General features: G+C 37.2%; 1 protein-coding gene across 4 annotated transcripts in view; it reads left to right on the top strand.

Moving 5' to 3' along the window:
- ALMS1 (ALMS1 centrosome and basal body associated protein) overlaps window positions 1-20724 on the top strand; it is a 208625-nt gene that overhangs the window by 52504 nt on the left and 135397 nt on the right. For all 4 annotated transcript variants that reach the window (XM_088026459.1, XM_028116263.2, XM_088026458.1 and 1 more), the window contains exons 7-9: window positions 2560-2719; window positions 11500-17790; window positions 19031-19164. In XM_088026459.1, the coding sequence (XP_087882585.1) occupies window positions 2560-2719; window positions 11500-17790; window positions 19031-19164 (6585 nt within the window). The remainder of the gene's footprint in view (window positions 1-2559; window positions 2720-11499; window positions 17791-19030; window positions 19165-20724) is intronic.

Raw genomic sequence — 20724 nt, 5'->3', positions numbered from 1 at the left:
CTGGTAGCAGCCTATTATATACTTTTAGCTTCTGTGATAAAATACTGTTTTAGTATTCCTTATCTTGGCCATGTAACTAAATATTATTTGAAGTTTACTTTTTTAGAGTTCTTTTTGTTTTCTTGGTTCTACCTCTTCCACCAAGTATCTAATTTCCTCTCAAGGTTTAAATGCTTTTCTCTGTGTGATGGTTATTACCTCCGTTTTTAGATCCTAATATTTCTACTGAGGTAGACCTGAATGCTGTCTTGCATGAAATTTTCTTGTGAACATTCCCATCACCTCAAATGCAACTTGCCTATATCAAAAGAACTCAGACGTTTTTATGAAATCAGATTGACTTGTAGATTTTCTTAGTTCTTCCAGAGAAGTTAACATGTCTTGGTTTCTTCATCATCTTTGATTCTTTCTTTATTATTGATTAAAGACTGGGAGATAAACCACTTTTTTTTTCTTCTTGATTTCTTCCATTTTCAATTAGTAGTGAAGATCTGCTGATCTCTTAAATAAATTCTTCTCATCTTTTTTATTCTACATCTTTTTTTTTCCTTAAGATTTTATTTATTTGAGAGAGAGAACAAGAGAGAGAGAGCATAAGCAGGAGGGAGGGGAAGAGGGAGAGGAAGAAGCAGGCTCCCTGCTGACCAGGGAGCCCAATGCAGGGTTCAGTCCCAGGACCCTGAGATCGTGACCTGAGATCAGGACTGAAGGCAGACACTTAACAGACTGAGCCACCCAGGCACCCTACATATTCTTTTGCATTACCTACTCTAATATCTGTATGTTTTGAAGCTTTGATAATAATGAAATTTTATTTATTTAGTAAATGTTAATGCCAGTATCGTTAACATAGTGTTATATTTGTTTCAGGTGTAAAATATTGTGTACATTAACGATTCTGTACATTATTCAGTGCTCATCGTGATAAGTGTACTCTTACGGAATACTCCTCTTCACCTGTTTCACCTGTCTCCTCCCCTCCCCCTGTAACCATCAGTTTGTTCTTTATAGTTAAGAGTTTGGTTTTTTTTTATTTGTCTCTTTTTCTCTTTGTTCATTTGTTTTGTTTCTTAAATTCCACATAAGTGAAATCACATGGTATTTGTCTTTCTCTGTCTTATTTCACATGGCATTATACCTTCTGGATCTGTCCGTGGTGTTGCAAATGGCCAAATTTCATTCCTTTTTATGACTGAGTAATATTTATGAAATTGTACTGAAGCCGAGATTGGAATAGAAATTTTTTTTCTTCCTGCATTTGAAAGCTCTAGAGAAAAACTATTAAATACACATATGTGCCTGGGGACACACACACAAAGTCTCTATCATATATGTGATACATGTTAATGAGCTATACTTCAAAAAAGTCTCCTTTAGGAGTGGGACAATTGAAAACTTAGAACTTTGTGCTTTGTTTAGAGCAGGTTTTCTCTGTACTACTGTCTTTTTGGGTATGATAATTCTTTGTTGTGGGGGCTTTTCTGTGCATTCTAGGATGCTGAGCAACATCCCTGGCTTCCACTCCCTAGATGCCAATAGCCACACACACACACACACACCCTTCCCATGCCCAAAGTTATGACAGTGAAAAATGTCTCCAGACATTGCCAGATGTTTCTTGGTCAGGGAGAGATGGGTGGGGGCAAAATCTCCCACAACTGAGAACCACTGGTGTAGAGAAACCTAGACCAGAGCAGTAGAAGTAGAATATTTATTCTTACAACCTGCCAGCTTTCTAAGATTGTTCATTACTACACAATTAAAAAACCTTGATAAAAGAGGATCGAACAAAATTCATCCTTATGTACATTTTTAGACTCTCCTGAGAGGGCATCCAACAGAGGGAATAATATTTTTAGGAAAATAAACCTAGAAGTGGTATATTGTTTTTATATGAGAATTTGGTGAAAAGTTATATATGTTTGTGTACAGACATCACCAATATTGGTTTCTAACTTCTTTTCTAGTAGGACTTGCTGGGATCTGATGAAACTTTGAGAACTTCTTTTTCAGCATTTAACCTTTACTTCACTGTCAGTTTGTATTTCCCACTACATTTGTTTAAAGAAATTTGAGGACTTATATTTTTTGGTAATTGATCATAGATCCAGTTCTTTGATGCTTTAATTTTTTTCCTAAACATTTGTGGATTTCTTGAAAATATTCCTGTTCTCTTTCCTTTTTTCCTCTTTCCTTTTTACAACATAACCTCTCCTTTAAAAAAAAAAAAATCCTTGAGCTTGGAGCTTGTCAAGAGTAATACCAAAGTCAGATTTTTCAGTGATCATATTATTATGTGGAACAAACTTCTAGGCTTCCTATCTGTAATATTCTATATAGGCAGACTTCCAGACCCTCAGAATAATTTGTAGAGCCTTCTTGGAATTGACCAAACAAGAAATAACTTGTATATGAATTTAGGAGGGTTGAGAATATGAGCTTAAGGAACTGGTATAACTGCGTAGTACTCATTTTCATAAAAATTAGGTTTGTTTGTTTTTTTTTCAGGTGAAGCCTAAAATTAATCCTATTTTCTTAATTTTTTATCTCTTTTTATAGGTAGGTTGTTCTAATATGGACATTAATCAGACTTTTTCATCCGTATTGCCTCCATTTATTCCTCATGAGCCAACCATAGAGTTGGAGTATCACTCTTCAGATCTCAGGATGTTGAGGGTATCTCCTGACACTGTGCAAAAGACTCTGAAACATATAGCAGGTATGTAGAAAAGGAGATATTAGGTGTTCTTATGACTAGCTTGTTAAAAATACCTTGCTATGGCTAACTAATTTTTTATTTTTGAACTCTTGCAATAATGTTAATTTTGGATTAGGTGTACTTATAAATCCCCAGATCTTTTATTAGGTGAATCATTTGATTTTTCATTGCCTTCTCTGTGGCAGTGTTTAGAACTGAATTATGTGGAGAGTCTGATATTAGAGTCAGTATTATTTCTGTATTCCATTCTGTGATTTGAAGGGAAAAAAGAAATTAATGGAGCACAAGAGGAGAAGAGTAGATCCAAATAAGTTTGTAGAGAGGAGACTGAGAGATCAGTTCTGAGGTAGAAAGCAAGATTATCTGCTAAGGGAGGTAGTGGTAAAGGAGGGTACCTTGGTGCAGGCTCAGAATTTATGTTAAAGTGAATAGGAGTTGCAGCTGACCAAGAACAAGCAAAAGAATTGGCAGGTAGTTCTGAGAAGCCAGCTGAGGTTGGAGATGATTTTGTAATGTTGTCAGCCTTAATAGAATCTCTGGTTTTTTCTCTACTAAATGCAGAAAATGAGTTATAGGTTGATTCTTGGTTGAGGGATTTGTTGAGTGGATAGTTGTGGTGGATGGAAAGCAGTGGAGGGGAATCAGAAAATATTAAATATTTAGATCTGTGAACATGGGTTGTTTTTCCTTTGAGAAATGTCATTCTTTATTAAATACTTTGATCTATAAATATGGGACATCTTTCCATTATTTAGGTTTTCTTTATTTCTTTCAACAATATTTTGTAGTTTTCAGTGTATAAGTCTTGCTCTCCTTTGTTAAATTAATTCTAAGTATTTTAATTTTTTTGTTGAAAAAAATTGTTTTCTTAATTTCACTTTTGGAATATTCATTGCTAGTGTATGGAAATACAGTTGAATTTTGTATGTTAATTTTATAGCTGCAATCTTCTTGAACTACTTGTTTATTATCTCTAACATTTTTTGTGTGGATTTCTTATAACTTTTATATGCAAGACCATGTCATCTTCAAATATAGTCTTCTTTCTTTCCAATATGGATGCCTTTTATATATTTCAGTTCCCTAACTGCCCTGACTGGAACCTTCAGTGCAATGTTGCATAAAAGTGGCAAGAACGAACAGATATCCTTGTCTTGTCCTGGTCTTTGTAGAAAGATATGAAGTCTTTTATCATTAAGTATGATGTTAGCTGTGGGATTTTTGTAGACGATCTTTATCAGGTTGAGGAAGTTCCCCTTTATCTGTAGTTTTTAGAGCATATTTATACATGTTATCATATAAGGGTGTTAGATTTTGTCACATGTTTTTTCTGCCTCTTTTATGATATATGGTTTTTGTCTTATATTCTAATAATATAGTGCATTATTAATTTTCATATAACAAACCTTGCAGTCTTAGTTATATATGCTATTTGGTTATGGCATACAATCCTTTTTGTATGTTGTTGGATTTGTTTTGTCAGTAATTTTTTGAGGACTTTTGTGTTTATATTAATAGTAGGTATTGGTGTGTAGATTTGTTGTGATTTTTGTTATTATTGGGTTTTGGTACAAGGATAATGCTAATGTTACAAGTTGAGGTGAGAAGCATTATCTCTTCTAGTTTTGCTGATGTCACTAGTTGAGATGAGAAGCATTATCTTCTAGTTTTTGGAAGAGTTTGTAAAGGATTCGTATCAGTTTTTATTGGGTGAAACTCAACTGTAAAGCTGCCTGCCTCTTTGTAGAAGTTTTAAATTACTAATTTCATGTCTCTACTTGCTATAAGTCTATTTATATTTTATGTTTTTCATGAATCAGTTTTCATAATTTGTAACCATTGCAGAATTCGTCCATGCCAGCTAGGTTATCTAATTTGTTGGCATATAGTTGTTCATGGTATTCCCATATAATCCTTTTTATTTTGGAAGATTGGTAGTAATACCTCTTCTTTCATTCCTGATTTTGATCATTTGAGTTTTCTTTTTTTTTTTTAAGATTATTTATTTATTTATTTACTTGAGAGAGAGAGAGAGAGAATGAGAGAGCACGAGAGGGGGGAAGGTCAGAGGGAGAAGCACACTCCCCGCTGAGCAGGGAGCCCCCTGTGGGACTCGATCCTGGGACTCCAAGATCATAACCTGAGCTGAAGGCAGTCGCTTAACCATCTGAGCCACCTAGGTGCCCCAATAATTTGAGCTTTCTATCTCTCTTTTTTGGTAAGTCTAGCTAAATTTTGTCAATTATGTTCATCTTTTCAAAGAAATAAACTTTGGTTTCTCTACTTTTTCTGATCTCTGTTTCTCTACTTTTAAATCTCTATTTTATTCCCATTTTAGTCTTTACTTTTTCCTTCCTTGCACACTTCAGTTTTAGATTGTGCTTTTTACTGTTTCTTGAGATGAAAGAATAGGTTATTAATTTGAGACTTTTTTTTTTAGGATTTTTCATCTATTTATTTGAGAGAGAGAGAGTGAGCACGAGCTGTGGGGAGGGGCAAAGGGAGAGAGAGAAGCAGAATCCTTGCTGAGCAGGGAGCCTGATATGGGGCTTGATCCCAGGACACTGAGACCTGAGCTGAAGGCATATGCTTAACCGACTTGAGCATCCAGGCACCCCGAGACTTTATTTTTGATATAGGTGTTTCAATTGATAAATTTCCTATAAGCACTACTTTAATGGCATGCTCAGAGTTTTGGTTTGTTGTGTTTTTGTTTTAATTCATCTAAAATATTTTTAAGTTTCCATTGCAGTTTATTTTCATTGACCCTGTGGTTATTTGGGAATGTCTTGTTTAATTTCCACAGATTTTTTTACTTTTCTTTTGTTATTAATATCTCATTTGATTCCATTTTTGTTGGAGAACACCTACTTTGTATGATTTTAGTTCATTTAAATTTTATTGAGGCTTGCTCTTATGTCCTAGTGTATAGTTTATTCTGTAGAATGTATGGTTTATGTTTGAGAAGAATGTGCATTCTGCTATTGTTAGGTGGTGTGTTCTATACGTGTCTCTTAGTTCTAGTGGGTTTATAGTGTTCAACTCTTCTGTATCCTTGTTGATCTTCTGCCTAGTTTTCTCTGTTTTTGAAAGTAAGCTGGTGAAATATTCAACTATTATTGTTTAATTGTCTGTTTTATCATTTTTCTGTCATATTTGCTTCATATCTTTTGAGACTATGATATTAAGTGCATTTATGTTTATAATTGTTATATATTCCTGATGAATTGACCTTTTTGTTGTTATAAATGGTCTCCTTTTAATTCTAGTAATGTTTTTTGTTTTAAGGTCTATTTTCTCTTGCATCAGTATAGTCACTTCAGTTCTTATGGTTGCTGCTTGTATGGCATATGTTTTTCATCCTTTTACTTTCAACCTATTTATTTTTTTTAATCTAAAGTGTATCTCTTGTAAACAACTTATAGTTGGATCTTGTGGTTTGTTGTTGTTTTTTTTTAAGTCCAGACTGACAGTCTTTACCTTTTGATGTGACTGTTTAATCAATTCATGTTCAGTGTCATTATTGATTACGATTGGATATATATTTCCTGGGTTTACTTTTTGTTTTCCATGTTTCATGTTTTTTTGTTATGTTCCTCCTTCACTGCTTTTTACTGGACTTAATGAATATTTTCTAGTGTCACATTTTAATTTCTTTAATTATTTTCTAGTTAATTTTTAAAGTTATATTCTAGTGGTTGCTCTAGGGCTTACAAAATTTATCTTATTTAGAGTACATACCTGATTTATACTAACTTAATTGTAGTGTGATACAGAGACATTGCTCCTATATAGCTCTCTTCTCTTTTGTGTGTGCTATTATTGCTATGCATATTATACCTGTATGTGTTACAAACACACAAGAATACGTTGTTACATTATTATACTTATTTTTATAATTTTTGTATTTTTTAAGAAGCTGAGAGAAGTAAGGAGAGTAAGTATTTGGAGTTTATTATCTTAATCTTCTAATTTACCATTTTTTATTCTCTTTATTTGTTCCTGTGGATTTGTTACCATCCAGTGTCTTTTCCTTACTCCACTCCAGCTTTGCTCCCACTTGCCTCCTTTTGATGTTTATTGTCAAATATGTTTCATTTCTATATGTTCTAGCCCCACTAATATAGTTAATACATATTGCTTTGTGTAAAATTGCTTTTATAATCAGTTAATAGAAGAAAGGAAAAGAAATATGTAAATATTCTCTCTTTTTGTAATTACCTACATAATTATCTTTACTAGCACTGTTTGTTTGGTTTTGTAAATTCAAATTAGTGTCTGGTGTCACTTGCTTTCAACCTGAATAGAATTTGTTTAGTATTTCTTGTATGATGGTTCTGCTACCAATAGATTCTCTTAGTTTTTATTTACCTGGAATGTTTTTATTTCATCCTTTTGAAAGATAGGTTTGTTGAGTTTGGAATGCTTGGTTGATAATCTTTTTGTTTTAGCACTCTGAATATGTCTTTCCATATGGTCTTCTGGCCTTTATTGTTTCTGATGAGAAGTCAACTATTGATCTTATTAGCATTCCCTTGTATGTGATTTGTTTTCTCCTGCTGCTTTGAGGATATTCAGTCTTTCAACATTTTGATTATGATGTATTTGTGTGGATCTCTGTGTTTATCCTACATTGAGTTCATTGAGCTTCTCAGATGTGTAGATTATCTTTCCATTTATTTGAGTCTTTTCCACTTCTTTCATCTATGTCTTGTAGTTTGCAATGTACAGATCTTTCACCCCCTTGGTTAAATTTATTCTTAGGTGGTTTTTTTTTTTTTATGTAATTGTAAATGGGATTGTGTTCTTGACTTCTCTAATAGTTCTTTATTAGTGTATAAAAACATAACTGATTCTTATATGTTAATTTTGTATCCTGCAACTTTACTTGAATTTATTAGTTCTAACAGTTTTTTGGTGGAGTCTTTAGGAGTCTCCATATGTAATACCATGTCATCTATAAATAGAGACAGTTTTACTTCTTCCTTGCCTATTTGGATGCCTACCCCCCACCTTTTTTCTTGCCTAATTGCTCTGGCTAGGATTCCCAATACTATGTTGAATAAAAGTGGTGAGAATGGGAACCCTTATCTTGTTCTTGATCTTAGAGGAAAAGCTTTCAGCTTTTCACTGTTGAGTGTGGTGTTAGCTCTGGGCTTTTATATATGGCCTTTGTAATGTTGAGGTATGTTCCCTTGACATCCCCTTTATTGAGAGTTTTTATCATGAATGGATGTTGAGTTTTGTTAGTTGCTTTTTCTGAATCCATGATTTTTATCCTTCATTTTGTTAATATTGGTGTATCATATTGATTGATTTGCAGATATTGAGCCATCCTTGCATTCCTGGAATAAAGCCCACTTAATCATGTTGTATGATTCTTTTAATGTATTGTTGAATTCATTCTGCTATTTTGTTGAGGATTTTTACATCTATGTTCATTAGGAGGATTGGCTTATAATTTTACTTTTTTGTAATTTCCTTGTCTGGTTTGGTATCAGAGTATGCTGAATTTATAAAATGAGTTTAGAAGTGTTCCCTTTTATTTTTTGGAAGAATTTGAGATGTTTTGGTATTAATTATTTGAATGTTTAGTAGAATTCACCATTGAAGCCATCTGGTTCTGGAGTTTCATTTGTTGGGACACTTTTGATTACTGATTCAATCTCCTTACTAGTAATCGGTCTATTCACATTTCTACTTCTTCATGATTCAGTCTTGGTAGGTTATATGTTTCTTCTAGGTTGTCAAACTTGTTGTTGTAAAATTATTTGTAGAAAGTCTTTTATGATCTTTTATAGTTCTGTGATATCAGTTGTAGTATTTCCTTTTCCATTTTTGTATTTTATTATTTGAGTCCTCCTTGGGTTTTTTTGGGTGGGGGTGGGGGTGATTTTAGCTAAAGATTTGTCAGTTTGTTTATCTTTTAAAAGAACCAGATCTTTAGTTCATTGATTTTTTTTTTTATTGTCTTTTTAGTCTGTACTTCATTTATTTTTGCTCTGGTTTATGTTTTCTTCCTTCTACTGGCTTTGGGCTTTGTTTGTTCTTTTTCTGGTTCTTTAAGATGTAAAGTTAGGTTGTTTATGAGATTTTCTTATTTCTTGATGTAGGCATTTATCACTGAACTTCCCTCTTACAACTGCTATAACTGTACCCCATAAGTTTTGGTATATTGTATTTCCATTTTCATTTATTTCGAGGTATTTTTTTATTTCTCTTTTGATTTCCGCTGTGAGCCATTGGTTGTTCACTTTGTTAATCTGTTTTGCTTTATTAATTTCTTGAGTCTTTTTTTCTCATAAAACTTTCCATAACTTCTATTCCTTTTCAAGTTACTATGCAGATTACATTCATCCCTTCTCTTTAGTTTTCCTGAAGAGTTAATACTTGGTAATGTACTTCCTTACCTTATAATTCACTCCTCAACTCATTTAATTCTATATTTAATTGCTTTTTTGAAGTTCACCATTGGGTTTAGAATAGCAGTCACTAATAATTTAGTGAAAAGAGTTCAGAATTTGGAGTTAGAATTCAAAGGTTAAAGTACCTGTTTTTGTCATTTACTGTAGAAGTTATATTTCTTTATCAATCAAAATGTGGTCTGAGTGGGGTGCCTGGGTGGCTCAGTCGTTAAGCATCTGCCTTTGGCTGAGGTCATGATCCCAGGGTGCTGGGATCGAGCCCCGCATCAGGCTCCCTGTTCGGCAGGAAGCCTGCTTCTGCCTCTCCCACTCCCCCTGCTTGTGTTCCCTCTCTCCCTGTGTCTCTCTCTGTGTCAAATAAATAAATAAAATCTTAAAGAAAAAATGTGGTCTGAGGGCCAAAAGTATGGGACATCACTAGGGGTTTTGTTAGAAATGCAAAATTTCAGATCCTACCCTAGGCCTATTGAATCAGAATCTGCAAGTTAATAAGATCTCCATATTGAGAAGCAATCTTATATCTTCCATCTTTGAAACTTAATTTCTTTATATGTAAAGTGCAGACAGTCCCCCACTTAGGATGCTTTGACTTAGGATTTTCATCTTTATGATATGCATTCAGTAGAAACCATACTCCAAATTATGAATTTTGCTATTTTCTTAGACTAGCCATATGTGGTATGATATTCTTTTGTGATGTTGGACAGCAGCAATGAGCCACAGCTCCCAACCACGATTATAAGGGTAAAAACCTGATACACTTACAGTCATTCTCTACCCATACAACCATTCTGTTTTTCACTTTTAGTACAGTGTTCAGTAACAAGATATTCAACACTTTATTATAAAATAGTTTTTGTGTTAGGGAATTTTGCCCAATTTTTGGTCAGTGTAAATGTTCTAAGCATGTTTAAGTTAGGCTAGGCTAAGCTGTGATGTTTGGTATGTTAGATTATTCTATGTATTTTTGACTTACTATGTTTTCATCTTTTGATGGGCTTATCGGGATGTAACCCCATTGTAAGTTGAGGAAGATCTGTATAGATAGTACTTGTTGTATATATCAACCATCTTGCCATCATCTAACATCCCATATGTTTTACCAATTTATTTTTTGTCTGCTTCCTACTATTAGAATGTAAGCTTTGTAAGGCAGAATTAGAGTGTAAACTTTGTTTATTGCCCTATTTCCTATATCTAGAACTGTGACTAGCACATAGTAAACATTAATTTTTTTAAATTTAATTTTATTTATTTGCCAGAGAGAGAGAGAGAGAGAGAGAGCACAAGCAGAGAGAGCTGCAGGCAGAGGGAGAAACAGGCTCCCCACTGAGCAAGGAGCCCGATGCAGGGCTCAATCCCAGGACCCTGGGATCATGACCTGATCTGAAGGCAGACACTTAACTGACTGAGCCACTCAGGCATCCCACATTATTTTCTTTTTGAATGAACAAATGAATGAATGCATATCTTGTCAAATTTTGTCATTTCTATTGCAGTCATTTACTTCCCACTGCCATTTAGAATTAGAAGTACTGGATTAGACAGTACAAATACAGAAATTTCTGTTGCAGAAAGTTCTGTTAGATAGTACTACTTACACTTTTGCATTCTGGTCCCACTCATCCAAACTATATTTCTGCAGTGTAGTTCTGATCAAATTTATCAACAACTCCCCATGCCATTTAGAACTAAGTTCGAAATCCTTAGTGTAATTTTCAGACACTTTATAGTTTCATATAGTTAAAAAATATATATGTTCCTCAGGGTGCATTTATTAGAAGAATCATTTAAACCCACTGCATGCATAGCATCCATTTGGGCCATAGGGCATTGCCCTCGTGGGACTTGAGGGATAGGGGAAATCATGAAAATAAGTTGAAGATCCTTTGCTATGCCGTGGAATAAAGTATTTTGTCTCTGATTGAGGAGTCGCATGTCTTTTAATGGCATACAAGACACAATAACAGGCTAACATATTAGGTATAACTAGGTCTGAAAATAAAGCCCAGACTGGATAGCATTTTCCCATCATGTTAAAAATTCTTTAAAAATCCAAATTTTAATAAAGATCCACATAATATATCAAATGGATATGCTGCTATTTTTAAACATTATTGTTGAATATTTAAATTATGTCTGCATTAGTTTGCTGTTGTAAATGGCTTTGTAATTAATATCTTTGTAAATATTTGTCTCCTTTGATGACTATCAAACTATTTCCTTAGGATTCCTTACTGGAAGTGTAAAGGTCAAAGGAAGGAAAGCTTGCTTTATTTTTTTTATGCATAAAAGAAATATTTCTTAATTAAAAAACATATAATAATATTAGTATTAATAAATCTGTTTTTCTAGGAGGTACTTCTAAAGGAGGCATAGCTGAAGTTATTCAGTCCAGCTTGAAACCAGGCATCACTGCTACTCCTGGAGATTCAGATACTGGATCTCATTTATTCTTATGTCCTCAGTTGGCTTCAAGGTCTCCTCAAGAGAATACTGTTGGTCAACATACTGATACCCACAACCAATGGGCATCGGTAGTTAGTGATATAAGTGAAGAGACTCTAAAAGTTTCACCTGTTAGTGAACTAGCTGACCAGAAGACTGGGATATCAACAGTACCCTCTAGTTTCTACTCACAAAGAGGGAAGCCCAATATTTTCTACCCACAGGCCTTGCCAGATGGTCATCTAACTGAAGAGGCTCTAAAAGTTTCACCTGTTCCTGGTCCTACTGTCCAGAAGAGTGGCATACCTACAGTCCTTCCAAGTTCCTGCTCCTGTGGAGAGAAGCATAATATCTTCTGCCAACAGACCCTGCCAGACAGTCATCTAACTGAAGAGACTCTAAAAGTTTCAGCTGTTCCTGGTTCTGCTGACCAGAAGACTAGCATACCTACAGTCCTTCCAAGTTCCTACTCACGTGGAGAGACGCGTGTTATTTTCCACCCTCAGGCCTTGCCACACAGTCATCTAACTGAAGAGGCTCTAAAAGTTTCAGCTGTTCCTGGTCCTCCTGTCCAGAAGAGTGGCATACCTACAGTCCTTCCAAGTTCCTGCTCCTGTGGAGAGAAGCATAATATCTTCTACCAACAGACCCTGCCAGGCAGTCATCTAACTGAAGAGGCTCTAAAAGTTTCAGCTGTTCCTGGTTCTGCTGACCAGAGGACTAGCATATCTACAGTCCTTCCAAGTTCCTACTCATGTGGAGAGAAGCATAGTATCTTCTACCCACAGGCCTTGCCAGACAGTCATCTAACTGAAGAGACTCTGAAAATTTCAGCTGTTCCTGTAGCTACTGACCAGAGGACTGAGAAAACAATAGTACCTTCTACTTCCTATTCACAAAGAGAGAAGCACATTATTTTCTCCCAGCAGCATTTGTCAGATGGTCATCTAACTAAACAGGTTCTGAAAGTTTCATTTGTTCCTGAACCAGCTGATCAGAACACTGGGATACCTACATTATCTTCACATTCCTACTCACTTGGAGAAAAGCCCAGTATCTTTTACCAACAGGTCTTGCCAGATAGACATTTAATTGAACAGACTCAGAAAGTTGCAGCTCTTCCTGGACCAGCTGATCAGAAGACTAGGATACCTGCAGTATCCTCTACTTCTTACTCACATAGAGAGAGGCCCCATATTTTCTATCAACAAACATTTCCAGAAAGTTGTCTAACTGAACAGGCTCGGAAATGTTCTGCACCTGAATCCACTGAGCAGAAGACTGGGATACCAACGGTGACCTCTACTTCCTCCTCACATAGAGAGAAGTCCAGTATTTTCTGCCAAGAGGAGTTGCTAGATAGTCATCTAACTGAACAGGCTCAGAAAGTTCCAGCTGTTCCTGGACCAGCTGACCAGGATACTGGGATACCAATAGTGCCCTCTAGGCCCTACTCTCTTAGAGAGAAGCCCAATATTTTCTATCAGCAGGTCTCACCAGATAGTCATCTATCTGAAGAGACTCTGAAAGTTTCAGTTGCTTCTGGACCAGCTGAAAAAAAGAGTGGGTTACTATCAGAAGCTTCTAATTTCTACTCACATAGAGAGAAGCACAATATTTTCTACCAACAGGAGTTGCCAGACAGTTCTCTAATTGAACAGGCTCAGAAAGTTTCACCTGTTCCTGAACCTACTGACCAGAAGACCAAAATATCAACAGTAACTTCTACTTCTTACCCAGATATAGAAAAGCCCTTTATTTCCTACCCACAGGGCTTGCCAGAGAGACATCTACCTGAAGAAGCTCTAAAAGTTACAGCTGTTTCTGATCCAGCTGACCAGAAGATTGGAATACCAGTAGTTCCCTCTACTTCCTCCTCACATAGAGAGAAACCCATTATTTTCTCCCCTCAGGACTTGACAGACACTCATCTCACTGAAGAGGCTCTGAAAGCTTCAGCCACATCTGGATCAGCTGACTGGAAGACTGGAATATCAACAGTATCCTCTCCTTCCTACTCACCTAGAGAGAAGCCCATTATTTTTTCCCCTCAGGCCTTGCCAGGCAGTCATTTACTTGAAGAGGCTCTGAAAGTTTCAGCTGTTCCTGAATCAGCTGACCAGAAGACTGGGTTGCCATCAGATCCTTCTAGTTCCTACTCACATAGAGAGAAGCCCATTACTTTCTACCCAGAGGGTTTGACAGACAGCCAGGTACCTCAGGAGGCTCTGAAAGTTCCAGCTGTTTCTGGACCAACTGACCAGAAGACTGAGTTGCCACCAGAACCTTCTAGTTCCTACTCATCTAGAGAGAAGCCCATTATTTTTCCCCCTCAGGCCTTGCCAGGCAGTCATTTACTTGGAGAGGCTCTGAAAGTTTCAGCTGTTCCTGAATCAGCTGACCAGAAGACTGGGTTGCCATCAGAACCTTCTAGTTCCTACTCACATAGAGAGAAACCCATTATTTTCAACCCAGAGTGTTTGACAGACGGCCAGGTACCTCAGGAGGCTCTGAAAGGTTCAACTGTTTCTGGACCAACTGACCAGAAGGCTGAGTTGTCACCAGAACCTTCTAGTTCCTACTCACCTAGAGAGAAGCCCATTATTTTTCCCCCTCAGGCCTTGCCAGGCAGTCATTTACTTGAAGAAGCTCTGAAAATTTCAGCTATTCCTGGATCAGCTGACCAGAAGACTGGGTTGCCATCAGGACCTTCTAGTTCCTACTCACATAGAGAGAAGCCCATTATATTCTACCCAGAGGGTTTGACAGATGGCCAGGTACCTCAGGAGGCTCTGAAAGTTTCAGCTGTTCCTGGACCAACTGACCAGAAGAGTGGGTTGCCATCAGAACCTTCTAGTTCCTACTCATATAGGGAGAAGCCCATTATTTTCTACCCAGAGGGCTTGATAAACAGCCAGGTACCTCAGGAGGCTCTGAAAGTTTCAGCTGTTCCTGGACCAACTGACCAGAAGACTAGGTTGCCATCAGAACCTTCCAGTTCCTACTCATATAGGGAGAAACCCATTATTTTCTACCCTCAGGGCTTGACAGACAGTCACGTATCTCAGGAGGCTCTGAAAGTTTCAGCGATTCCTGGACCAGCTGACCAGAAGACTGGGTTGCCATCAGAACCTTCTAGTTCCTACTCACATAGAGAGAAGCCCCTTACTTTCTACCCACAGGGCTTGACAGATGGCCAGGTGCCTCAGGAGGCTCTGAAAGTTTCAGCTGTTCCTGGACCAGCTGACCAGAAGACTGGGTTGCCATCAGAACCTTCCAGTTCCCACTCATATAGAGAGAAGCCCATTATTTTCTACTCACAGGGCTTGACAGACAGTCGGGTGCCTCAGGAGGCTCTGAAAGTTTCAGCTATTCCTGGACCAGCTGCCCAGAAGACTGGATTGCCATTAGAACCTTCCAGTTCCTACTCATATAGGGAGAAGCCCCTTATTTTCTACCCTCAGGGCTTGACAGACAGTCAGGTATCTCAGGAGGCTCTGAAAGTTGCAGCTGTTCCTGGACCAGCTGCCCAGAAGACTGGATGGCCATCAGAACCTTCCAGTTCTTACTCATACAGAGAGAAGCCCATTATTTTCCACTCACAGGGCTTGACAGACAGTCGGGTGCCTCAGGAGGCTCTGAAAGTTTCAGCTATTCCTGGACCAATTGACCAGAAGATTGGGTTGCCATCAGAACCTTCTAGTTCCTACTCACACAGAGAGAAGTCTAACATTTTTTACCAACAGGAGTTATCAGACAGTCATCTAACTGAAGAGACTCTGAAAGTTTCAGCTGTTTCTGCAACAGGTGATCAGAAGACTGGGATACCTTCAAGTTCTTACTCACTTGGAGGGAAGCCCATTATTTTCTGTCAGCAGGCCTTATCGGATAGGCATCTCACTGAAGAGGCTCTGAATGTTTCAGCTTCTCCTGAACCAGCTGACCAGGAGACTGGGATACCAACAGTACCTTCTGTTTCTTACTCTCATAGAGAGAAGCCCAGTATTTTGTACCAACAGCCCTTGTCAGACAATCAGCTGCCTGTAGAAGCTCTGAAAATTTCACCTATTTCTGGGCCAGGTGATGAGAAGACCAGAAAACCAACAATTACCTCGGGTTCTTACTCAAATAGAGAGAAGCCCATCATTTATCAGCAAGAGTTGCCAGATCTTACTCAAGCAGCTTTAAGTGTTTTCAGGGTTCCTGGACTAGGTGACCAGAAGACTGGAATACCAGTAGTAACCTCTACTCCTTACTCACATAGAGAGAAGCCCATCATTTCTTACCAGCAGGAGTTGCCAGATCCTAATGAAGGTGCTTTAAAAGTTTTAGGGGCTCCTGGGTCAGCTGACCAGAAGACTGGGATACGATTTGGGTCTTTTGCTTCCTATTCACATAGAGAGAGCCCCATCTTTTCTTGTCAGAGGGAGTTGCCAGATATTACTGAAGAAACTCTCAAAGTTTCAGCTGTTTCTGGACCAGGTGACCAGAAGACTGGGATACATATAATTCCCTCTAGTTCCTACTCATACAGAGAGAAGGACAGTATTTTTTACCAGCAGGAGTTGCCAGATGGTTCTGAAGAAGCTTTAAAAATTTTTGCTCTTCCTGGACCTGCTGATCAGAAGACTGAGATACCAACAGGATCTTCTAGCTCTTACTCACATAAAGAGAAACTCAAGATTTCACCTGTGATTTTACCAGATGACCAGAAGACTGAGTTGCTAACAACTCCCCTTAGTTCCTACTCACAAAGAGAAAAGCCCAAAATTTCAACTGTGATTGGACCAGATAACCAGACGACTCCGTTACTGACAGTTCTTCATAATTCCTATTCTCAGAGAGTGAAGCCCTTTCAACAGGAGCTGCCAGATAGACATCATAGTGAGGATATTTTGAAAATTTCACCTGTCTCTGAACCAACTGATGTGAACTCTGGGATACCGATACCTCTTTCTAGTTCCTATTCCCACAGAGAGAAATCGAATATTTTCTACCCACAGGAATTGCCAGACAAACATCTAGCTGAAGATGCACTGAAGGTTTCAACAATTCCTGTACCAGCTGACCAGAAAAGTCTGTTACCAACAGTTCCTCCTAATTCCTTTTCACACAGAGAGAAACCAAATATATTCTATCAACAGAATTTTCCAGATAGACGTATAACACAAGATGCTCTGATGTTCTCAAGGGGTGTTGGGCAAGTTGATCAGATTACTGGGTTATCAACAGTTACTCCTGGTACTTATTCACATGAGAAGCAGAAACTTGTTTCAGACCATGTTCAAATGCTAATAGATAATTTGGATTCTTCTAACTCCAGTGTTATCTCAAACAGTGTACCTTTAAGTTCTCAGGCTGATGGTAGAGTTGTAATAAGTAAGCCAGAATCTTCAGGTTTTGAAGATGTTGGGTCTGAGGAAAATCAAGATACAAGCAGTGGTTCCAAAACTCTTAGAGAGATTCGGACTCTTTTAATGGAGGCAGAAAATATAGCACTGAAACGATGCAATTTTCCTGCTCCCCTGGTCCCTTTCAGAGATGTTAGTGATATTTCATTTATACAATCTAAGAAGGTGGTTTGCTTCAAAGAACCCCTCACAGCTGATGAATCTAATGGTGATTTGCCTCAAAGACAGCCATTTACAGAGGAAAGCCCAAGCAACAAGTGCATACAGAAGGATATTAGCACACAGACAAATCTGAAATGCCAGAGAGGCATTGAGAATTGGGAGTTTATTAGTTCAACTACAGTTAGAAGTCCTCTACAGGAAGCAGAAAGCAAAGCCAGAGTGACAGTAGACGAAACCCTTCGGCAATATAGAGCAGACAAATCTGTAATGAGATCTGAACCTGAAGGGTATAGTGGAACCACTGGGAATAAAATTGTTATACCTGTGATGACTATCATTAAAAGTGATTCAAGTAGTGATGCCAGTTCCTGCTCATGGGACAGTAATTCATTGGAGTCAGTTTCTGATGTTCTTCTAAACCTCATTCCATATGCTTCACCCAAGACAAGCTTGACAGATAGTAGAGAAGAAGAAGCTGTGTTGGAGAGTGATGATGCTGGTGGTAGCAGTGTAGATTCACTGGCTGCACATGTCAGAAACCTTCTGAAATGTGAATCCTCATTGAATCATGCTAAACAAATTCTCAGAAATGCAGAGGAAGAGGAATGTCGAGTACGAGCACGAGGTAGGAACTGATAATTTGTTATAAAGGTCGGTCAAGCTTATAAACATTATACTTTAATAATTTGTTTAAAGTTAAGTGTTTGGAGTCTAAATTTATTGTCTTGTAGGGCTGTTAGAATGATTACATTTTCCACCATAATCCAGAGTAAGTCCATTTAACCAATAATGTAACTAAGTCACAGTATTAATAGTGCTAGTTTAAGTTTAGGGTCTTAGGTAGGTTCTAAAGCCTGAAGGAGAATAAGGAGATGGCTTGGGTTTTCATATTCCTAAAGTTCTCCTGTTTCCTTAATCCTCCTAGGATAGTATTCTATTTTGGAGGGAGAAAAAAAAAATGAAAACAATTTGCTCTGCTCTAAATCACACTGTATCATAAAACTATATATACATTTCCCATTTTCTAATAAAATTCTTAGAGCATATTTTAGACATTAGAAAAAAGTATTTCACACTAAAACTTGGGTTAGAGCTTTGAAAGAGGATGTTTACTAATCCCATTAATCTCTAATAGTAGAATGCCATTAAAAAAGAAAAAAAAATTAAGACAAAATGGGGAATATGTTAGCAACTTATAAACAATTCAGGCCTCCCTGATTTGTTTATAAGTTTTCCCTTGAGAAAACTTACCTTTTATCACTTATGCATATTCTGATTCCAGAAAACTCCAAGTTTTATTGATTATTATTAAATATCAGCTCTCCTGGAAGCGACAGTAACTGTAGCAGGAACTAATAGGGGAGGCAAAGGGACCATCCTGATTGGAAGGAAGATTAAGATAAAAATAATTGAAAATTGGGGCATGTGGGTGGCTCAGTCAGTTAAGCTGCTGCCTTTGGCTCGGGTCATGATCCCAGGGTCATGGGATCGAGCCCCACATCAGGCTCCCTGCTCAGCGGGGAGCCTGCTTCTCCCTCTCCCTCTGCCTGCTGCTCTTCCTACTTGTGCTCTCTCTGTCAAATAAATAAATAAAAATCTTTTAAAAAAATTGAAAATCATAGTTAAAGTGGCCGTTTTGGAGAAATACCTGTAGAATGTAGTTTTTAAAAATCACACTTTTCAGTGAAATGATTGCTCTTAAGAACTTATAATAGTTTATCATATAATTGAGAACACATATTTTTTGCTAAGTATTGTGGTAGCATTTAGCTGGATATATTGATGGTTTTCTGTGCTCTTATAATCACTGAAAATTACCATTTTTGCATTGCATTATCTCACGTGTTTTTATGTTTTCTTTTCAGCCTGGAATCTGAAATTTAATCTGGCTCATGAATGTGGCTACTCCATTTCAGAATTAAATGAAGATGACAGGAGAAAAGTAGAAGAGATCAAAGCAAAGTTGTTTGGTCATGAGAGAACAACTGACTTGTCCAAGGTATAAAAGAAACCTAGAAATGAAGAGAGAAAATGTGAAAGAAAGGGCAGTAGAGTTTGTATCTCTTTAGTTGGGCATTGATGACACGAGCTGAGTCATTGATAGTCTTCAGATAAAGTGTTAAGAGTCTTATTTCTTCAAAGTTAGTATTTAAGGATTAGATTCAGTAGGTTTTGATTAATTCCAAACTCATCTATTGAAAAAAAATTATCTCCTTAGGAAAATAAGGATAGATTTGCTTTGTCATTTGACTTCCTATCCTGACATGTATTGATTTTCTCTTGCTGTTCAGTATAGTTTTGAATTCTTTAATAGATGGAATCAACATGGTATATATTTTGAGAATTACATTTTTCACACAGAGTTGGGTTTTTGAGATTCTTCTGTGTAGATGTATATAGTTTTAGTTTATTCATTTTTAGTACTGTAAGTATTCTATGTGAGAATATATGATAGTTTGTCCATTCTCTTGTGGATAGGGCATTTGGTCTGCTTTCATGAATGGGTATGGTAATGGGGCGCCTGGGTGGCTCAGTCGTTAGGCGTCTGCCTTCGGCTCAGGTCATGATCCCAGGGTCCTGGGATCAAGCCCCACATCGGGCTCCCTACTCAGCAGGAAGCCTGCTTCTCCCTTTCCTACTCCTGCTGCTTCGGTTCCCTCTCTCGCTGTGTCTCTCTCTGTCAAATAAATAAATAAAATCTTTAAAAAAAACAAAACAACAACAACAACAAAAAAAACAAAGTGTCTGTACCATTTTTTATTTCTACCAACAGTGATTCAGAGTTCCTATTTCTCCACGTCCTTGTCAGCATTTGGTATTGTTAGTGTTCTGGATTTTGGCCATTGTCATAGGTGTGGAGTGAAGTCTTGTTGTTTTGTTTTACTTTTTAAATTTTTTTAATTTATAGATTTTATTTACTTATTTATTTGAGAGAGAGAGAGAGTGCATAAGCAGGGGGAGGGGCAGAGCGGGGGGGAGAGGAACAAAGAGACTCGTGCTGAGCGTGGAACCTGACATGGGGCTTGATCTCATGACCCTGAGATCATGACCCTGAGATCACACCTGAGCCGAAACCAAGAGTAGGATGCTCAACTGACTGAATCACCCAGGTGCCTAGGAGTTTCATTTTAATTTGCATTTCCCTGATGACATATGATGTGGAATATCCTTTCATATGCTTATTTTCCAGCTGTATGTCTTCTTTGGTGAAATGTCTATTAATGTCTTTGGCCCATTTCTAAATTGGGTTGATTTTTATTGATTCTTTAGAGTTCTTTGTATATCTTAGATAATAGTCCTTTATCAGGTGTCTCTTTTGCAAATATTTTCTTCCAATCTGTGACTTGTCTTTTCATTCTGGACATTGTCTGTCACAGTACAGAAGTTTTAATTATAATGAGTTTAACTTATCACTTACTCTTTCAAGGATTGTACCTTTGAGGTTATATCTAAAAAGTAATCATTGTATCCAAGGTCATTGAGGTTTTCTCCTTTGTTATATTCTAGGCTTTGCATTTTACATTTAGGTCTATGATCCATTTTGAGTTAATTTTTGTGA

This window comes from Eumetopias jubatus, unplaced genomic scaffold, assembly GCF_037043125.1.
Source record: "Eumetopias jubatus isolate StellerSeaLion01/CBP00866 unplaced genomic scaffold, mEumJub1_p1.0 scaffold_9, whole genome shotgun sequence".
NCBI classification, from domain to species: Eukaryota; Metazoa; Chordata; class Mammalia; order Carnivora; family Otariidae; genus Eumetopias; species Eumetopias jubatus.
This window is presented reverse-complemented; position numbering and strand designations above follow the sequence as displayed.